Source organism: Rana temporaria, chromosome 1 (assembly GCF_905171775.1).
Source record: "Rana temporaria chromosome 1, aRanTem1.1, whole genome shotgun sequence".
In the NCBI taxonomy this organism is placed as follows: domain Eukaryota; kingdom Metazoa; phylum Chordata; class Amphibia; order Anura; family Ranidae; genus Rana; species Rana temporaria.
Window position 1 is genome coordinate 504901315 of NC_053489.1, and position 15061 is coordinate 504916375.

Genomic DNA, 15061 nt, shown 5'->3' on the forward strand with positions numbered 1-15061 from the left:
TTTCTCAAGATTCCCTGTACAGGGAATGCACCATGGGTTTACTTATTTGTTTCCCCCCACAGATGTTGCAGCTTGGCTGTAAAAAGGAAAAATTCAGCGTTGGAATAATAATAACAATAAAACCAAAAATAATGCAAGCCAGCACTGAAGGATCAATTCAAATAAAAAGTCCCATAAGCAAATTTCAATAACAAATAGTGCAGCGCAAATAATAAAATAAATAACAATGAATATATAAAATAACTGTAAGATATCAAAAAAGAGTGCATAAAGTGCACTGGTGAAATAAAGTCCAAACGTGTTCCAGTATAAAGGTGACTGAGTGAAATTAATCCAAGATCAGTGACCCACAGGAAAGATCCTCCACCAATTATTAAAGATGGCCTCTCACCTCAGCCATTCGACCCATGGCTAGGTCACAAAACATTTTTACACCTCCAAACTATGGGCAAGACACCACCAGATCTCAATTAACCAGTTTCCGCCCGCCAATGACATATTGACGGCGGCAAAGTGGTTGTAGAATCCTGACTGGACGTCATATGACGTCCTCAGGATTCTGAGCCGCTGCGCGCCCCCGGGGGCGCGCATCGCGGCGATCGTTGTTGCAGGGTGTCAGTCTGACACCCCGCAACACCGATCTCGGTAAAGAGTCTCTCACGGAGACTCTTTACCACGTGATCAGCCGTGTCCAACCACGGCTGATCACGATGTAAACAGGAAAAGCCGTTGATGGCTCTTCCTCACTCGCGTCTGACAGATGCGAGTAGAGGAGAGCCGATCAGCGGCTCTCCTGACAGGGGGGGTTCGCGCTGATTGTTTATCAGCGCAGCCCCCCCCTCGGATCGCCACACTGGACCACCAGGGAAGCCCACCCTGGACCAGGGAAGGGCAAAAAAAAGGGGCAAAAAAAAAAGTCTGGAGAAAAAAAAACATAAAAAAAAAAGATGCCAATCAGTGCCCACAAATGGGCACTGACTGGCAGCATAAGTAAATCAGTGCCGCCCCACAGTGTCCATCAGTGCCACCCCACAGTGTCCATCAGTGCCACTCCACAGTGCCCATCCATGCCCAGTGCTCACCTATCAGTGCCCATCTGTGCCACCCATAAGTATCCATAAGTGCCACCCATGCCACCCATAAGTGCCGCCCATGAGTGCCCATCTGTGCCGACCTATGAGTGCCCATCTGTGCCGCCCATGAGTGCCCATCAGTGCTGCCCATGAGTGCCCATCAGTGCCGCCCATGAGTGCCCATCAGTGCCGCATACCAGCGCCGCCAATCAGTGCCACCTCATCTGTGCCCGTCAGTACTACATCATCGATGTCCATCAGTGCCATCTCATCGGTGCCCATCAGTGCCACCATATCAGTGCCCATAATTGAAAGAGAAAACTTACTTATTTACAAAAAAATTAACAGAAAAAAATAAAAACATAATTTTTTTTCAAAATTTTCAGTCTTTTTTTAGTTGTTGCGCAAAAAAAAATCACAGAGGTGATCAAATACCACCAAAAGAAAGCTCTATTTGTGGGGAAAAAAAGGACGACAATTTTGTTTGGGTACAGTGTAGCATGACCGCGCAATTGCCATTCAAAATGCGACAGTGCTGAAAGCTGAAAATTGGCTTGGATGGGAAGGTGCGTAAGTGCCCTGTATGGAAGTGGTTAAGGGCAAGCAGCAGGCAGCTCAGCAGTTCCCCAGATCCACGGAGAAGTATATGCAAATATAGAAGAAGGGACAGACTAGTGCTCTCTGTATTGCAAACTAGGTTTAACCACTAGAGTACCGGGCCATCGTCAAATGACGGCTCCACGGTGACTCTGAAAATTCAACAGGACGTAAATTGACGTCCTGTATTCTTGCGGCCACTGGGGGGCGCCCGAGATGCCGATGCGCGTGCCTGGCGGTCGCGATGTCCGCCAGGCACTCGGAATCGGCGGCTACAGGGACAAGACGTGGAGCTCTGTGTGTAAACACAGAGCTCCACGTCCTGTCAGGGGAGAGAGGAGACCGATCTGTGTCCCTTGTACATAGGGACATAGATCGGTCACCTCCCCCAGTCACCCCCCTTCCCCCACAGTTAGAACACAATTTAGGTATACATATTAACCCCTCCCTCACCCCCTAGTGTTAACCCCTTGAATGCCAGTCACATTTATACAGTAATTAGTGCATATTTATCGCATTAATCGCTGTATAAATGTGAATGGCGCCAAAAACGTGTCAAAAGTGTCCGATGTGTTCGCCGCAATGTCACGGTGACAGTAAAAAAATCGCAAATCGCCGCCAATACAAGTAAAAAAATTAATAAAATAAAAATGCCATAAATCTATCAGCTATTTTGTAAACGCTATAACTTTTGCGCAAACCAATCAATATATGATCATTGCGATTTTTTTACCAAAAATATGTAGAAGAATACATATCGGCCTAAACTGAGGAAAAAAAACGTTTTTTTTTAAAAAATTTTTGATATTTATTAAATAAAAAAAGTAAAAAATAGTGTTTTTTTTTAAATGGTCACTCTTCTTTTGTTTATAGCGCAAAAAATAAAAACCGCAGAGGTGATCAAATACCACCAAAAGAAAGCTCTATTTGTGGGAACAAAATGATAAAAAAATTGTTTGGGTACAGTGTAGCACGACCGCGCAATTGTCATTCAAAGTGCGACAGTGCTGAAAGCTGAAAATTGGCTTGGGCAGGAAGGGGCGTAAGTGCCCGGTATGGAAGTGGTTAAATAAAACAAAAGTAAACAAACTCACAATAAAAGACACTCATGGCCGAGTGTGGAGCATAACAAACGAATCACGGAGCTCTAGGCTTCCGAATCCACAACTTGCTTGACTGTGCCTAGTTCTAAAAAAACTTTTTTTTTTTTTTTTTTTTTTTTTTCTTTCAAATGGTTTTTATTAGTATTTGTCAAATAAAATAATACACCAGTATCAAATACATTAGGGTATACAGTACAGAGTAATGCGTGGGTTCTTAAAAAGGTTAATATCGCGCCACGTACTGCACCAGTTATACATTCATCAGGTAAATGTCAAATGAACATCAGAACATAGTTGTATTAACATGGGAGGGGGGGGGGAGTAAAGAGGGGGGGGGAAGGAGGGGGAAGGCAGAGAGCATCAAGAGTTTACCAGTATATTCAGAGGGTGAATCCATTGGTCTTCTGGTCATTATACCAGACTCGCCAGGGATCCCAAAGGGTTAGCACGGTGGAACAAGAGTGTTTTCTACGTGCAAGGGTGGTCTCGTATGTATAGTGGGTTTGTACCATTTTTATTACTTCCATTAGTGAAGGGACATTTTTGGATTTCCAGTTTCGAGCGATCAGAAGTCTTGTTGCTAACAGGACGTGTACAGTCACTAGTCTCAAGGGTGATGGAATGTCCTCAATGGTCAGATTAAGAATGGCTAGCGGAGGCGTCAGGGAAATGGGTATACCAAGCATGGATTGTAGCATCGACTCCACAGAGGACCATAACAGTCTCAGACATGGGCAGGACCAGAAGATGTGGAGAAGAGTGCCGGGGTTGCTGCATTCTCTCCAGCAGTCGTGAGATGTGTCGGGGTGGAATCTAGCTATCCTAGATGGCGTAAGGTACCATCTCATCAGTAATTTTTGGGAGAGTTCCCATAAGGAGGTGCAGGAGGTGTATTTGTGGTTAGATTTAATCGCCGTCTGCCATTGATGGTCAGAGAATGGGGTGAGCAGGTCAGATTCCCAGTCTAGGAGTGGTTTGGATTTGGTGAAGGAGTTTTTTTCCTGAAGGGTTGAGTAGATTAAGGAGGTGCCTTTGTTCTTCGCTATGTCAGAGAAGAGGAAGCGCCATATGTTTAGAGGTAAAGATCTTTCCAGGGGACTAGTTTCCCTAAGGCAATGTTGCAATCTATAGTATGTAAGGTAGTCTGAAGCAGGGGCACGGAAGGTCTCTTGGATGTGTGGAAAGGACGTGTTAGTCACCAAGGGTCGTAGGTCGTGAATGTGGGATGCGCGGTCAGATAACCATTGGGGGATAGGTAGGTCAGGAGTTAACAGCTGAAGCGTTTCAACAGGTATAGGGATGGGCTTAGTTGCGAGAGTCGGCCACGTGGAGGAAAGGAGTGACTTCCAGACTTTGACGGTGGCCTGAATGGTAGGGGAGTATAGTGAGAGTTGTGGGTGTTTGACAGTTGTGCTGAATAGCCAACGGGACAGGTTGGAGCCTGGGACCATTTTGGACTCTATATCACCCCAGAGTGTGGTGGGGTGTTCTGCCATCCATTCCCGCGTTTGTGACAGTATGGTGGCCACATAATAATCTTTGATGTCTGCTAATCCCATACCCCCTACAGATCTGTGTTTGATGAGTTTAGTCTGGCTACACCTGGGTTTTTTGCCTTGCCATAGGAAGTGGCCCAGTATGGACTGTAGGGATTTAAGGTAGGATTGTGGCAGTGGGATTGGGAGTGTCCGAAAGATATATAGTAGTTTGGGTAGGACCATCATTTTGAAGGCTGCGAGCCTTCCTGCTACTGGGACTCTTTTTAAACTACATTTTTGTGCTTACAGTTTTGTTATTTCTTTACTGGCATCCTGTCAGAAAGGAGAAATATGCCCAGGCACATAATTATGGGCAGAAGGAGAATATCTGTTAGCCAAATCCATAGACAGAGAAATCCTATTAGCCAAACCCATGGACAGAGAATCTTCGTTAGCCATACACGCGTGCATGCCCACCATTAGAGTGGCACCAAATGGACTATATAAACACCTCTGCCGCACTAGGACTTTGTCTTGTGGTCTACAGCAGGGCTCAAATTTCAAGTCCTGAGCCACTAGCCAGGCCTTAAGAGTTACTCACCACCAGTTACCCCACCCAAACTCTCCCCTGCCCCACCCCTAAACACGTCCTTGTAAATTATCTCATGAAATTACACTGTTAAATGTTTTAAGCAGAATTAAGTTCCAAAAAGCCTCCCTGTGCCCATCAATGCAGCCTCACTGTGCCCATCAATGCAGCCTCACTGTGCCCATCAAATGCAGCATTTCTGGTACCCATGAATACAGCCTCACTATGCCCATCAATGCAGCCTTACTATGCCAATCAATGCAGCCTCACTATGCCAACCAAAAAACAGGTTTACAATGCCCATGAATACAGCCTTGCTATGCCAATCAATGCAGCCTCACTATGCCTATCAATGCAGCCTCACTATGCCCATTGATGCAGCCTCACTGTGCCCATAAAATGCAGCATCACTGTGCCCATGAATACAGCCTCACAGTGCCCATGAATACAGCCTCACTGTGCCCATGAATACGGCCTCACTATGCCCATCAATGCAGCCTCACTTTGCCCATCAAATGCAGCCTCACTGTGGCCCTGAATGCAGCCTCACTGTACCCATAAACGCAGCCTTACTGTGCCCATCAAATGCAGCTTTACGGTGCCCATTAATACAGCCTCACTATGCCCATCAATGCAGCCACACTATGCCAATCAATGCAGCCTCACTATGCCAATCAAATGCAGCTTTACGGTGCCCATGAATACAGCCTCACTATGCCCATCAATGCAGCCTCACTATGCCCATCAATGCAGCCTTACTATGCCCATCAATACAGCCTCACTGTGCCCATCAAATGCAGCCTCACTGTGCCCATAAATACAGTCTTACTATGCCTATCAAATCAATGCAGCCTCACTATGACCATTATTGCAGCCTCATTATGCCCATCAAATGCAGCCTCACTGTGCTCATCAAATGCAGCCTCACTGTTCCCATCACATGCAGCCTCACTGTGCCCATGAACACAGCCTCACTGTGCCCATGAACGCAGCCTCACTTTACCCATGGACACAGCCTCCCTCTGCCCATTAATGCAGTCTCTCTGCTCCCGTGAACACAGCCTATCTGTGCCTGTGAACGCAGCCTCGCTGCGCATGTGAATGCAGCCTCTCTGTGCTCATCAATGTAGCCTCAGCCCATCAATGCAGCCTCGCTGTGCCTCATTAAATGCAGCCTTACTGTGCCCCATCCAATGGGGCCTCACTATGCCCCATCATCAATACAGACTCACCTGGATGATGGATCACACACACAGCGGGCATGTCCCGCTCTGTGTTACGGAGCTGGGTCTGTGTTCAACGATGAGGTATAACAAGGTCCGGCCCCCTAGACCATCTTGTTTCATAGGCGGAACACTGATTCAATCTACTATCACATGAGCCAGTCTAGGGGGGGTGGAACCTTGTTACAATGTGCCGCCGAACACAGGCCCAGCTCCATGACAAATGCCTTATGTGTGTGTGTGATACACAAGAAGAGGAGGAGAGATAGAGGGAGGGAAGGGAGCGCTGCAGCCTCAGCTCAGCTGAAAGCAGCACCAGGGCAGTCCGGCCCTGTCGCTCTGTGTCCACCGGCTGACAGTTTCCTGGCTGATCGCTTCAGCCAGGAAACGGTCAGCCTGGTCCACCCCTGCTCCTCAGTCTCCCTGCACTAAATTCCACTTGCAAAATGCGAGCAGGCGAGTGGAATTTTTGAGGGCTGGCCTACAGCGTTCTGCTACCTGCTACCTGTTCCTTGTTGTAACGATATTGCGCGCTGGACACGCGACTAGCTGTTGTGTAAGAACCATACAGCAGCCATGTTGTTTAAAAACAGTATAAGCAGTGGAAAGAAACTCACTCCCTCCCTCCCTTATTCTCAGGAATTCATAGGCATTCTACTTCAAAAGATCTGTTATCTCCTCCGAGGAACAGAGCAATCTAGGGTTCTTAATATCTCCTGGCAGGGTTCCTGGCCTGTCGTAAAACTGTCATCCTCTCACCTCAGAGAGTCCACAGACCCCTGTCGTAAATGCCTTAGACTCATAAACGCTGAAGACTAAGGAATAAGTATGAACGTTACACATGTTTCATAACTTCCAGCTAACTCATAGCACAGCCCAACAACAGACATATTTAGTTTCCTCAGATAATTTGTAACGTTTCGAGCCCAGACATGAATATGATCAATCATACGGAAGGCACCCTGGCCCCATTTATTCATCATAGGTAGATTAACCATGGTAGACTTGTCACGTTTGGACTTTTCTTAAAGCAAATATCACGCTCTACAATAACACGGATGTTGGTAGTCTGTAACTATTAGAACTGCAGAGATATGAATATGTATCACAAAGTGTACCTGGGTTATGGGCGTGAATGTGGACCCTCCCAGTAACCAGCCCCTAAATCAGATGACCAGACAATTGGTTACTGGTCGTGTCAACACCCCTTTTTGATGGGACAGAAAAGAGGAGATGCCAAGTCAAGGGAGTGCTCCTTTTACCATCCAAGCAAGAGCATCTGCCAAGTTTGAGAACCGATTACCCAGTTCATCGATCGAACTCTGATCAACCTTGGACATTAATTGCAAGTATTCTTCTTCTTCAATTCTACCCTATTACTTTGTCGCTGTATATTGTCGTTATCTCTTTAAAACATATTTTTCTGTAACACTTTATTGCACCAAGTTTGCCCTTTTCGTAATAAACCTTTTATGTTGAAAAGTGTTAACCTTGTCTCTAAAACTCTTGATGCAAGCTATGAACGAACCTCTGCCTTTTGAAGAGCGCTACTGGTGTAGAGTAAGGCCTCTGAGCAGACCTGCCTGTGGTGACAGTGTGTGTTGCAGACGCTTATTCTAAAATCCTAATTGGTATTGTTAATTGACGGGAGTACCAACGCTTCCTTATCAATGTTGGTGGTGGCAGTTAAAGGGTTAATTGTGTCATTAGCCCAGTGACAATCGCTCTCAGGCTACTAGCACTTAGATTGTGGTCCCGCAAGCAGGGAAATCTTTGTGCTGGGCGCAGCTGAGAGTGGCATTGTTACGTAAGTGACAGCGTGGTGTGAGGTCGGCCTGTCCTTCGTCGCAAGTTGGCGCGGAGGGCGGGGATCTGACACTCGCGTTCGTCACATATTGGCTGGCAGCGTAGCGGGATAGCTTTGCATTAAGAGCATTCAGTGCATTGTTAGGAATTAGCTCTGCACTGAAGGATTGTAACCTTTTTGGAAACAGTCCTTAGAGACAAGCTGGTGCATATATTTTTTTTTGTGTTAAAGAGAGACATACAGCAACAGCTCCTTCCTACCCCTTTTTCCTACCTCTGCTTTCTGTTCTATCTTTTCTGCTTGCAACATGTCTGGGTTATCAGCATATAAAAAGATGAACAAAAATGACCTAACTGCTGAGTGCGCAGGAAGAGGAATTGACATTAATGGCAAAAATCGTGAAGGCTTGATACATGCCCTACAGGAGTTTGATATCCAGGCAAACCAGAACCTGGAGGGAACCGGACCAGAAAGGGGTTCCGCTACTCCAGAGCCCAGTGGTTCAGAGGCGGCCTCACCGGATAGGCCAGCAGAGACTGACACTGGAATACCACGGATTGTTATCCCCAAGCCACCGCATGAGCAGGCCAACACCCCATTGCTTGCAACCAGCATGGACTCTCCTCAAATGCAGGAAACGCTACAACGCCTCAGGGAAACGGATCCTGTGGTGTACCTGCAGTTTCTCGAGCGTCAGGCTGAGAGAGAGGAGCGCAGGGCTGAGAGGGAGGCTGCGCACAGGGAAGCTGATCGTCGACACGAACTGGAGATGACTAGGCTCCAGCAGCAGCGACAGGTTCAGAACCCCGGATCCCTAGAGCACAGGGATGCCGCTCTGCCAGTAGCTCCGGCAGCCAAATTTCCTGTTATGGAAAAGGACAGTGACATTGACGTGTATCTACTGTCGTTTGAAAAAACTTGCCGTCAGTACCATCTGCCCCCAGCACAATGGGCCCGGTACCTGACGCCAGGGCTACGAGGCAAGGCCCTGGATGCTTATGTTGAACTGTCTGAAGAGCAGGGCAATGATTATGAGGCCCTAAAGGCTGCGATCATCCAAAAGTTTCAGCTAACCCCGGAAGTTTACCGGAAGCGTTTTAGGTCCTTGCAAAAAGGGCCTGGGGACTCATACCTGGATGTGGAAAGTCGCTTACGTACCACATTCCGGCAGTGGACTAAAGGCTTGAAAGCTGATTCTTTTGAGTCCCTGGAAGATCTTATGATTGAAGATCAACTTTTGCACATCTGTCCTACAGACGTCAGACAGTTTGTGCTGGAGCGAAAGCCAACCTCAGCTAAAGTAGCAGCAGAACTGGCAGATACCTATATCCACTCTCGGGTATCTGACCATCGCAAGGCTCCTCCGAACGGCTGGAAAGGAGGGAAATCTCACATGGCAACCCCTCCTCCACCTGCCAACCAAGTCCCTCAGCAGATGGAACCTGCAGTTCCTGGTGCCAAGGCATTCCTGACTAATAATCGCACATGCTACACCTGCGGGAAAGCCGGACATCTCAAGGCACAGTGCCCTGAGCAGAAGAAGCTGACATCACCTGGCCATCCGGCCAGCAACCCTTCTGCTGTACTGTTCGTCAGTGGGAAACCTCCAGGAACCAATGCCAACTTGCAGCCTGTCACCGTAGGCCACCGGACTGTAATAGGGTTGCGTGACACTGGAGCAGAAGTTACGTTGGTCAGACCAGAGGTGATAGAAGAAACAGACATCATCCCAGAGAAGTTTCTTACCCTCACTGGAGTGGGGGGAACCCTTTCCTGTGTGCCCCGTGCCTATGTTTTCATCGATTGGGGTGCTGGGAGTGGGATGAGAGAGGTGGGCGTCTCAGAGGAGATCCCTACTGCTGTGTTGTTGGGTGCTGATTTAGGTACCCTTGTTTCTTACTACGTCCCTGCTAAGAGCACCCAGGATGCTCCCACGGAACTCTCTGGACCTACCAAGGTACTGTGTACAGATGTTGGGGTAATATCTGGGCAACCTGTGGATGGACAGAGGGAGGGGGAGGGTGAAGTTGAAGTGCAAGGTCCTCCTTATTCAGAAACAGGAGAGGAGACCCCCTTGCTTGGGAAGGTAACTGATACAGGTTCCAATGATGCTGCAATGATAAATGTTAAATGTGATGATGCTGATGTTGATGTTGATGATAATGCATTGCCAGTTTTAGTGGTCACTCGCAGTGCTGCCAAGGCGGCCGAGGTGCAGGCCCTGATCGCAGAACAGCAGGAGGAGGTCTCTGGGCCCTCTCCCTGTTCTGACCCAGCGGACTCCACCTCTGTTGAGCCTCATCAGCCGTCCTTGTTTGCCACAGGACTGCTGGCTGGGACTTGTGGTACCGCCTTTGAAACAGCACTGCAGACAGACCAAACACTAGCACAGCTCAGGAGTTCAGCTGATCGCCCCCCTGCAGAGAATTGCAAACAAAAGGTCTACTGGGAGAAAGGGAAACTGTACACAGAAGGTTTGCCTGCAGAGGGGAATGAGACTGACACAAGAAGCAGGCAGCTAGTTGTACCCAGTCAATTTAGGGGACAGCTGCTAACTGACAGCAGGGAGGTAGATTCAGAACTCCTGATAAACTCCAAACTGACCCCCACCCAGGTACCTGGGCTAAAGAGAGTGCTGGCAGTACATGGTAGCAGGTTTACAGGGAAACCTGGGAGGACGCACCTCGCTATCCACCAGGTGGACACCGGGACACATCCGCCCATTAAACAGTCGGCCTATCGCGTCTCCTTGGAGGTGCTGGCTGACATGAAAAGGGAGGTGGAGGAAATGCTGCAGCTGGGGGTGATTCAGAAGTCCCACAGTGCCTGGGCATCCCCAGTAGTCCTGGTCCCCAAAAAGGATCGGACGACCAGGTTCTGTGTGGACTACCGGAAGCTGAATGCCATCACCACTGCAGATGCCTACCCCATGCCCCGGATTGATGAGTTGTTAGATAGGCTGGCGGCCGCCCACTATATAACAATCATGGATCTGAGCAGGGGGTACTGGCAAATTCCTCTGGCCCCTGAGGCTCGGGAAAAGTCGGCTTTCATCACCCCATTCGGCTTGTTCGAATTTACCGTCATGCCGTTTGGGATGAAGAATGCCCCAGCTACCTTCCAGAGAGTCATGAATGATTTACTGGAGGGGCTGGAACCCTTTGCCGTAGCCTACCTGGATGACATCGCTGTGTTCAGCCCTACCTGGGAAGAACACCTGATGCACCTGTCACAGGTCCTGGACCGATTGACCGATGCCAACCTGACTGTCAAACCCAGTAAGTGTCAGATCGGCATGAATGATGTGCATTACCTGGGACACCAGGTAGGAGGAGGCACCCTGAAACCCCAGACAGGAAAGGTTGAGGCCATCCTGGCCTGGCCTATCCCCCAAACCAAAAAACAGGTTATGTCTTTCTTGGGGACCGCTGGCTACTATAGGAAGTTTGTAGGTAACTATAGCAGCCTGGCCAAACCTCTGACTGACCTAACCAAAAAGAAACTGCCCAAGGTGGTGTCTTGGACACCAGAATGTGAGCAGGCATTTCAGGCCTTGAAGGAGGCGCTGGCCAGCGCCCCTGTGCTACAGGCTCCCGACTTCACCCGCCGTTTTCTAGTGCAGACGGATGCCTCTGCCTATGGATTGGGTGCAGTCCTGAGCCAAGTGGATGATGCCGGAGAGGAGCATCCCATCCTCTACCTGAGCCGGAAGCTGCTTCCCAGGGAAGTAGCTTATGCCACGATCGAAAAGGAGTGTCTTGCGATCGTGTGGTCTCTCCAGAAGTTACAAACGTATCTTTATGGACGGCATTTCACTGTGATCACCGATCACAATCCCTTGAGCTGGCTAAATCGTGTTGCTGGGGAGAATGGCAAACTACTTTGGTGGAGCTTAATTCTGCAGCAATACGATTTCACCATCCAGCATAAGAAAGGCAGTGCCCATGGAAATGCTGATGGGCTGTCACGACAAGCCGAGCCCGCCGGAGTAGGTTGCGTCAGGAGGGAAATTGTAGTTCCCTCCCATGCAACCACCTAAGGGGGGAGGTGTAACGATATTGCGCGCTGGACACGCGACTAGCTGTTGTGTAAGAACCATACAGCAGCCATGTTGTTTAAAAACAGTATAAGCAGTGGAAAGAAACTCACTCCCTCCCTCCCTTATTCTCAGGAATTCATAGGCATTCTACTTCAAAAGATCTGTTATCTCCTCCAAGGAACAGAGCAATCTAGGGTTCTTAATATCTCCTGGCAGGGTTCCTGGCCTGTCGTAAAACTGTCGTCCTCTCACCTCAGAGAGTCCACAGACCCCTGTCGTAAATGCCTTAGACTCATAAACGCTGAAGACTAAGGAATAAGTATGAACGTTACACATGTTTCATAACTTCCAGCTAACTCATAGCACAGCCCAACAACAGACATATTTAGTTTCCTCAGATAATTTGTAACGTTTCGAGCCCAGACATGAATATGATCAATCATACGGAAGGCACCCTGGCCCCATTTATTCATCATAGGTAGATTAACCATGGTAGACTTGTCACGTTTGGACTTTTCTTAAAGCAAATATCACGCTCTACAATAACACGGATGTTGGTAGTCTGTAACTATTAGAACTGCAGAGATATGAATATGTATCACAAAGTGTACCTGGGTTATGGGCGTGAATGTGGACCCTCCCAGTAACCAGCCCCTAAATCAGATGACCAGACAATTGGTTACTGGTCGTGTCAACACCCCTTTTTGATGGGACAGAAAAGAGGAGATGCCAAGTCAAGGGAGTGCTCCTTTTACCATCCAAGCAAGAGCATCTGCCAAGTTTGAGAACCGATTACCCAGTTCATCGATCGAACTCTGATCAACCTTGGACATTAATTGCAAGTATTCTTCTTCTTCAATTCTACCCTATTACTTTGTCGCTGTATATTGTCGTTATCTCTTTAAAACATATTTTTCTGTAACACTTTATTGCACCAAGTTTGCCCTTTTCGTAATAAACCTTTTATGTTGAAAAGTGTTAACCTTGTCTCTAAAACTCTTGATGCAAGCTATGAACGAACCTCTGCCTTTTGAAGAGCGCTACTGGTGTAGAGTAAGGCCTCTGAGCAGACCTGCCTGTGGTGACAGTGTGTGTTGCAGACGCTTATTCTAAAATCCTAATTGGTATTGTTAATTGACGGGAGTACCAACGCTTCCTTATCAATGTTGGTGGTGGCAGTTAAAGGGTTAATTGTGTCATTAGCCCAGTGACAATCGCTCTCAGGCTACTAGCACTTAGATTGTGGTCCCGCAAGCAGGGAAATCTTTGTGCTGGGCGCAGCTGAGAGTGGCATTGTTACGTAAGTGACAGCGTGGTGTGAGGTCGGCCTGTCCTTCGTCGCAAGTTGGCGCGGAGGGCGGGGATCTGACACTCGCGTTCGTCACACTTGTGTTTGATCTCCTGTTGCTGCTCTGATCCATCTGACCATGCTTGTACTCTACCTGAACTGACCCCTGGCTTGCTTTTTGGCAACGTCTCTGATTTACCAGGGAAAGAGGGATCACCGCTCCAGGTGGATCTCTGCAGACAATTAGAGGAGCCTCTCAGGAGTCCAAGGTTCTGGCAATGCACAAGGCAGGATACAAAAAATGGAGATAAATGGACAGCCGCACTCCAGGGAAACTTAAAAAAAAAAGTAGTCTTTTATTCATAAAAACGGGACATGCAAATCCAAAAAATAGAGTCACAAGAAGGGACAGCCGATGTGTTTCGCACACTGTTAGTGCTTCGTCATGGCTAAGTCTCTGATTTACCCCTATGTTTGCCATTGCCAACTCCAGCCTGAACCTGACTACTATTCTGCCTACTGCTCTATTCCTGGCGTGCCTGCTAGTTACCGACCCGGCTTGCCTGACCCTGCTCAGTGTCCATCCTTATATCTGCAGTCTTCTACCTGCAAGTCTGCCAAGCACCTGCTGCCAATGACCTGCCAGCCTGCCATGTACCTGATGTCTGGCACCTGCCAGTCTACCAAGTACCTGCTGCCCTGCGTCACGATCCAGCCTGCTTCCGTGTGTGCACAGACTTCTCATCTACAGCCTTCACATCTGAACTTCTAGACACTTATGCCACTCCAGGTTTCCGTGCCTCTTGTTTACTTTATCAGGGGTACCGGGCTGGAGGGGTGAGAGATCACCTTCCTCTTTACGTCAGGCTCCATGGAGGTACGTGACACATCCTCTGTTTGTTTGTTTTTTACCTGGATTGACATTTTCTAACCTTCTTATGTTAGCCTCGCAATTATGGTGTCCATCGTTATTGATTCTTACATCTATACCATTAGGACATTTGCTTCTCTACAGCCACAGTTCTACACAAGCTTCTCAAATCATCTCATTCACATAAATCAAAGTACCTCACATCATTCTTAATCTGATGACACTTAAAACATCTTCAATCAATGCCAGAGGCATCAGTCACCCACCTAAGGCCCCGTACACACCATAGAATCCATCCGCAGATAAATACCAGCAAATGGGTTTCAGCGGATAGATCCTATGGTGTGTACACGCCAGCGGATCTTTTTCCGCGGATATATCTCCCCTGGGATGGATTCCAGCAGATCGAATATTTGCTGACATGCACAACATATCCATCTGCTAGAGTCCATCCCAACGGATGGATCCGCTGGTCTGTACAGACTCACCGAATCCATCCGTCCGAAGGGATCCCCCGCATGCGTCGTAATGATTCAACGCATGCGTGGAATTCCTTATATGACAGCGTCGCGCACGTCGCCGCGTCATAATCGCGGCGACGGCGCGACACGTCATCGCCAGAGGATTTCGGCGCGGATTTCAATGCAATGGTGAGTACACTCCATCGCATTAAAATCTGCTGAAATCCTTGAGAGGATTTATCCGCGGAAACGGTCCGCTGGACCGTATCCGCGGATAAATCCTCCCGTGTGTATGGGGCCTTAGAGGCATTCCTTATGGAGAAAAGCGTATTCCCTCCAAGCAAACATATTCACTGTCCAAGAGACCCATTTTAAAAACAAACGCTGCCCCAAAGTGCACACATAGAGACTTTCCTTTACATACATCTCCAAAAAGAGAGGAAAGATGCTGGCGATCAGGAACACACAGTGTACTTCACTCAATACTCATCCATGATTGATCCCAATTGTTGTTATGTAATCCTGACCCGTG

At 48.1% G+C, this 15061-nt stretch overlaps 1 protein-coding gene across 1 annotated transcript; it reads left to right on the forward strand.

Moving 5' to 3' along the window:
* Positions 1–6819: 6819 nt before the first annotated feature.
* LOC120935519 lies at positions 6820–11909 on the forward strand. Its single transcript, XM_040347572.1, has one exon. The coding sequence runs from the start codon at positions 8178–8180 to the stop codon at positions 11907–11909; it is 3732 nt and encodes a 1243-aa protein (XP_040203506.1). The 5' UTR covers positions 6820–8177.
* The last annotated feature ends 3152 nt before the right edge of the window (positions 11910–15061 follow it).

What these genes read in the sequence shown, in the direction of transcription:
- LOC120935519 (XM_040347572.1), top strand. Translation starts at nt 8,178, where the DNA reads ATGTCTGGGTTATCAGCATATAAAAAGATGAACAAAAATGACCTAACT.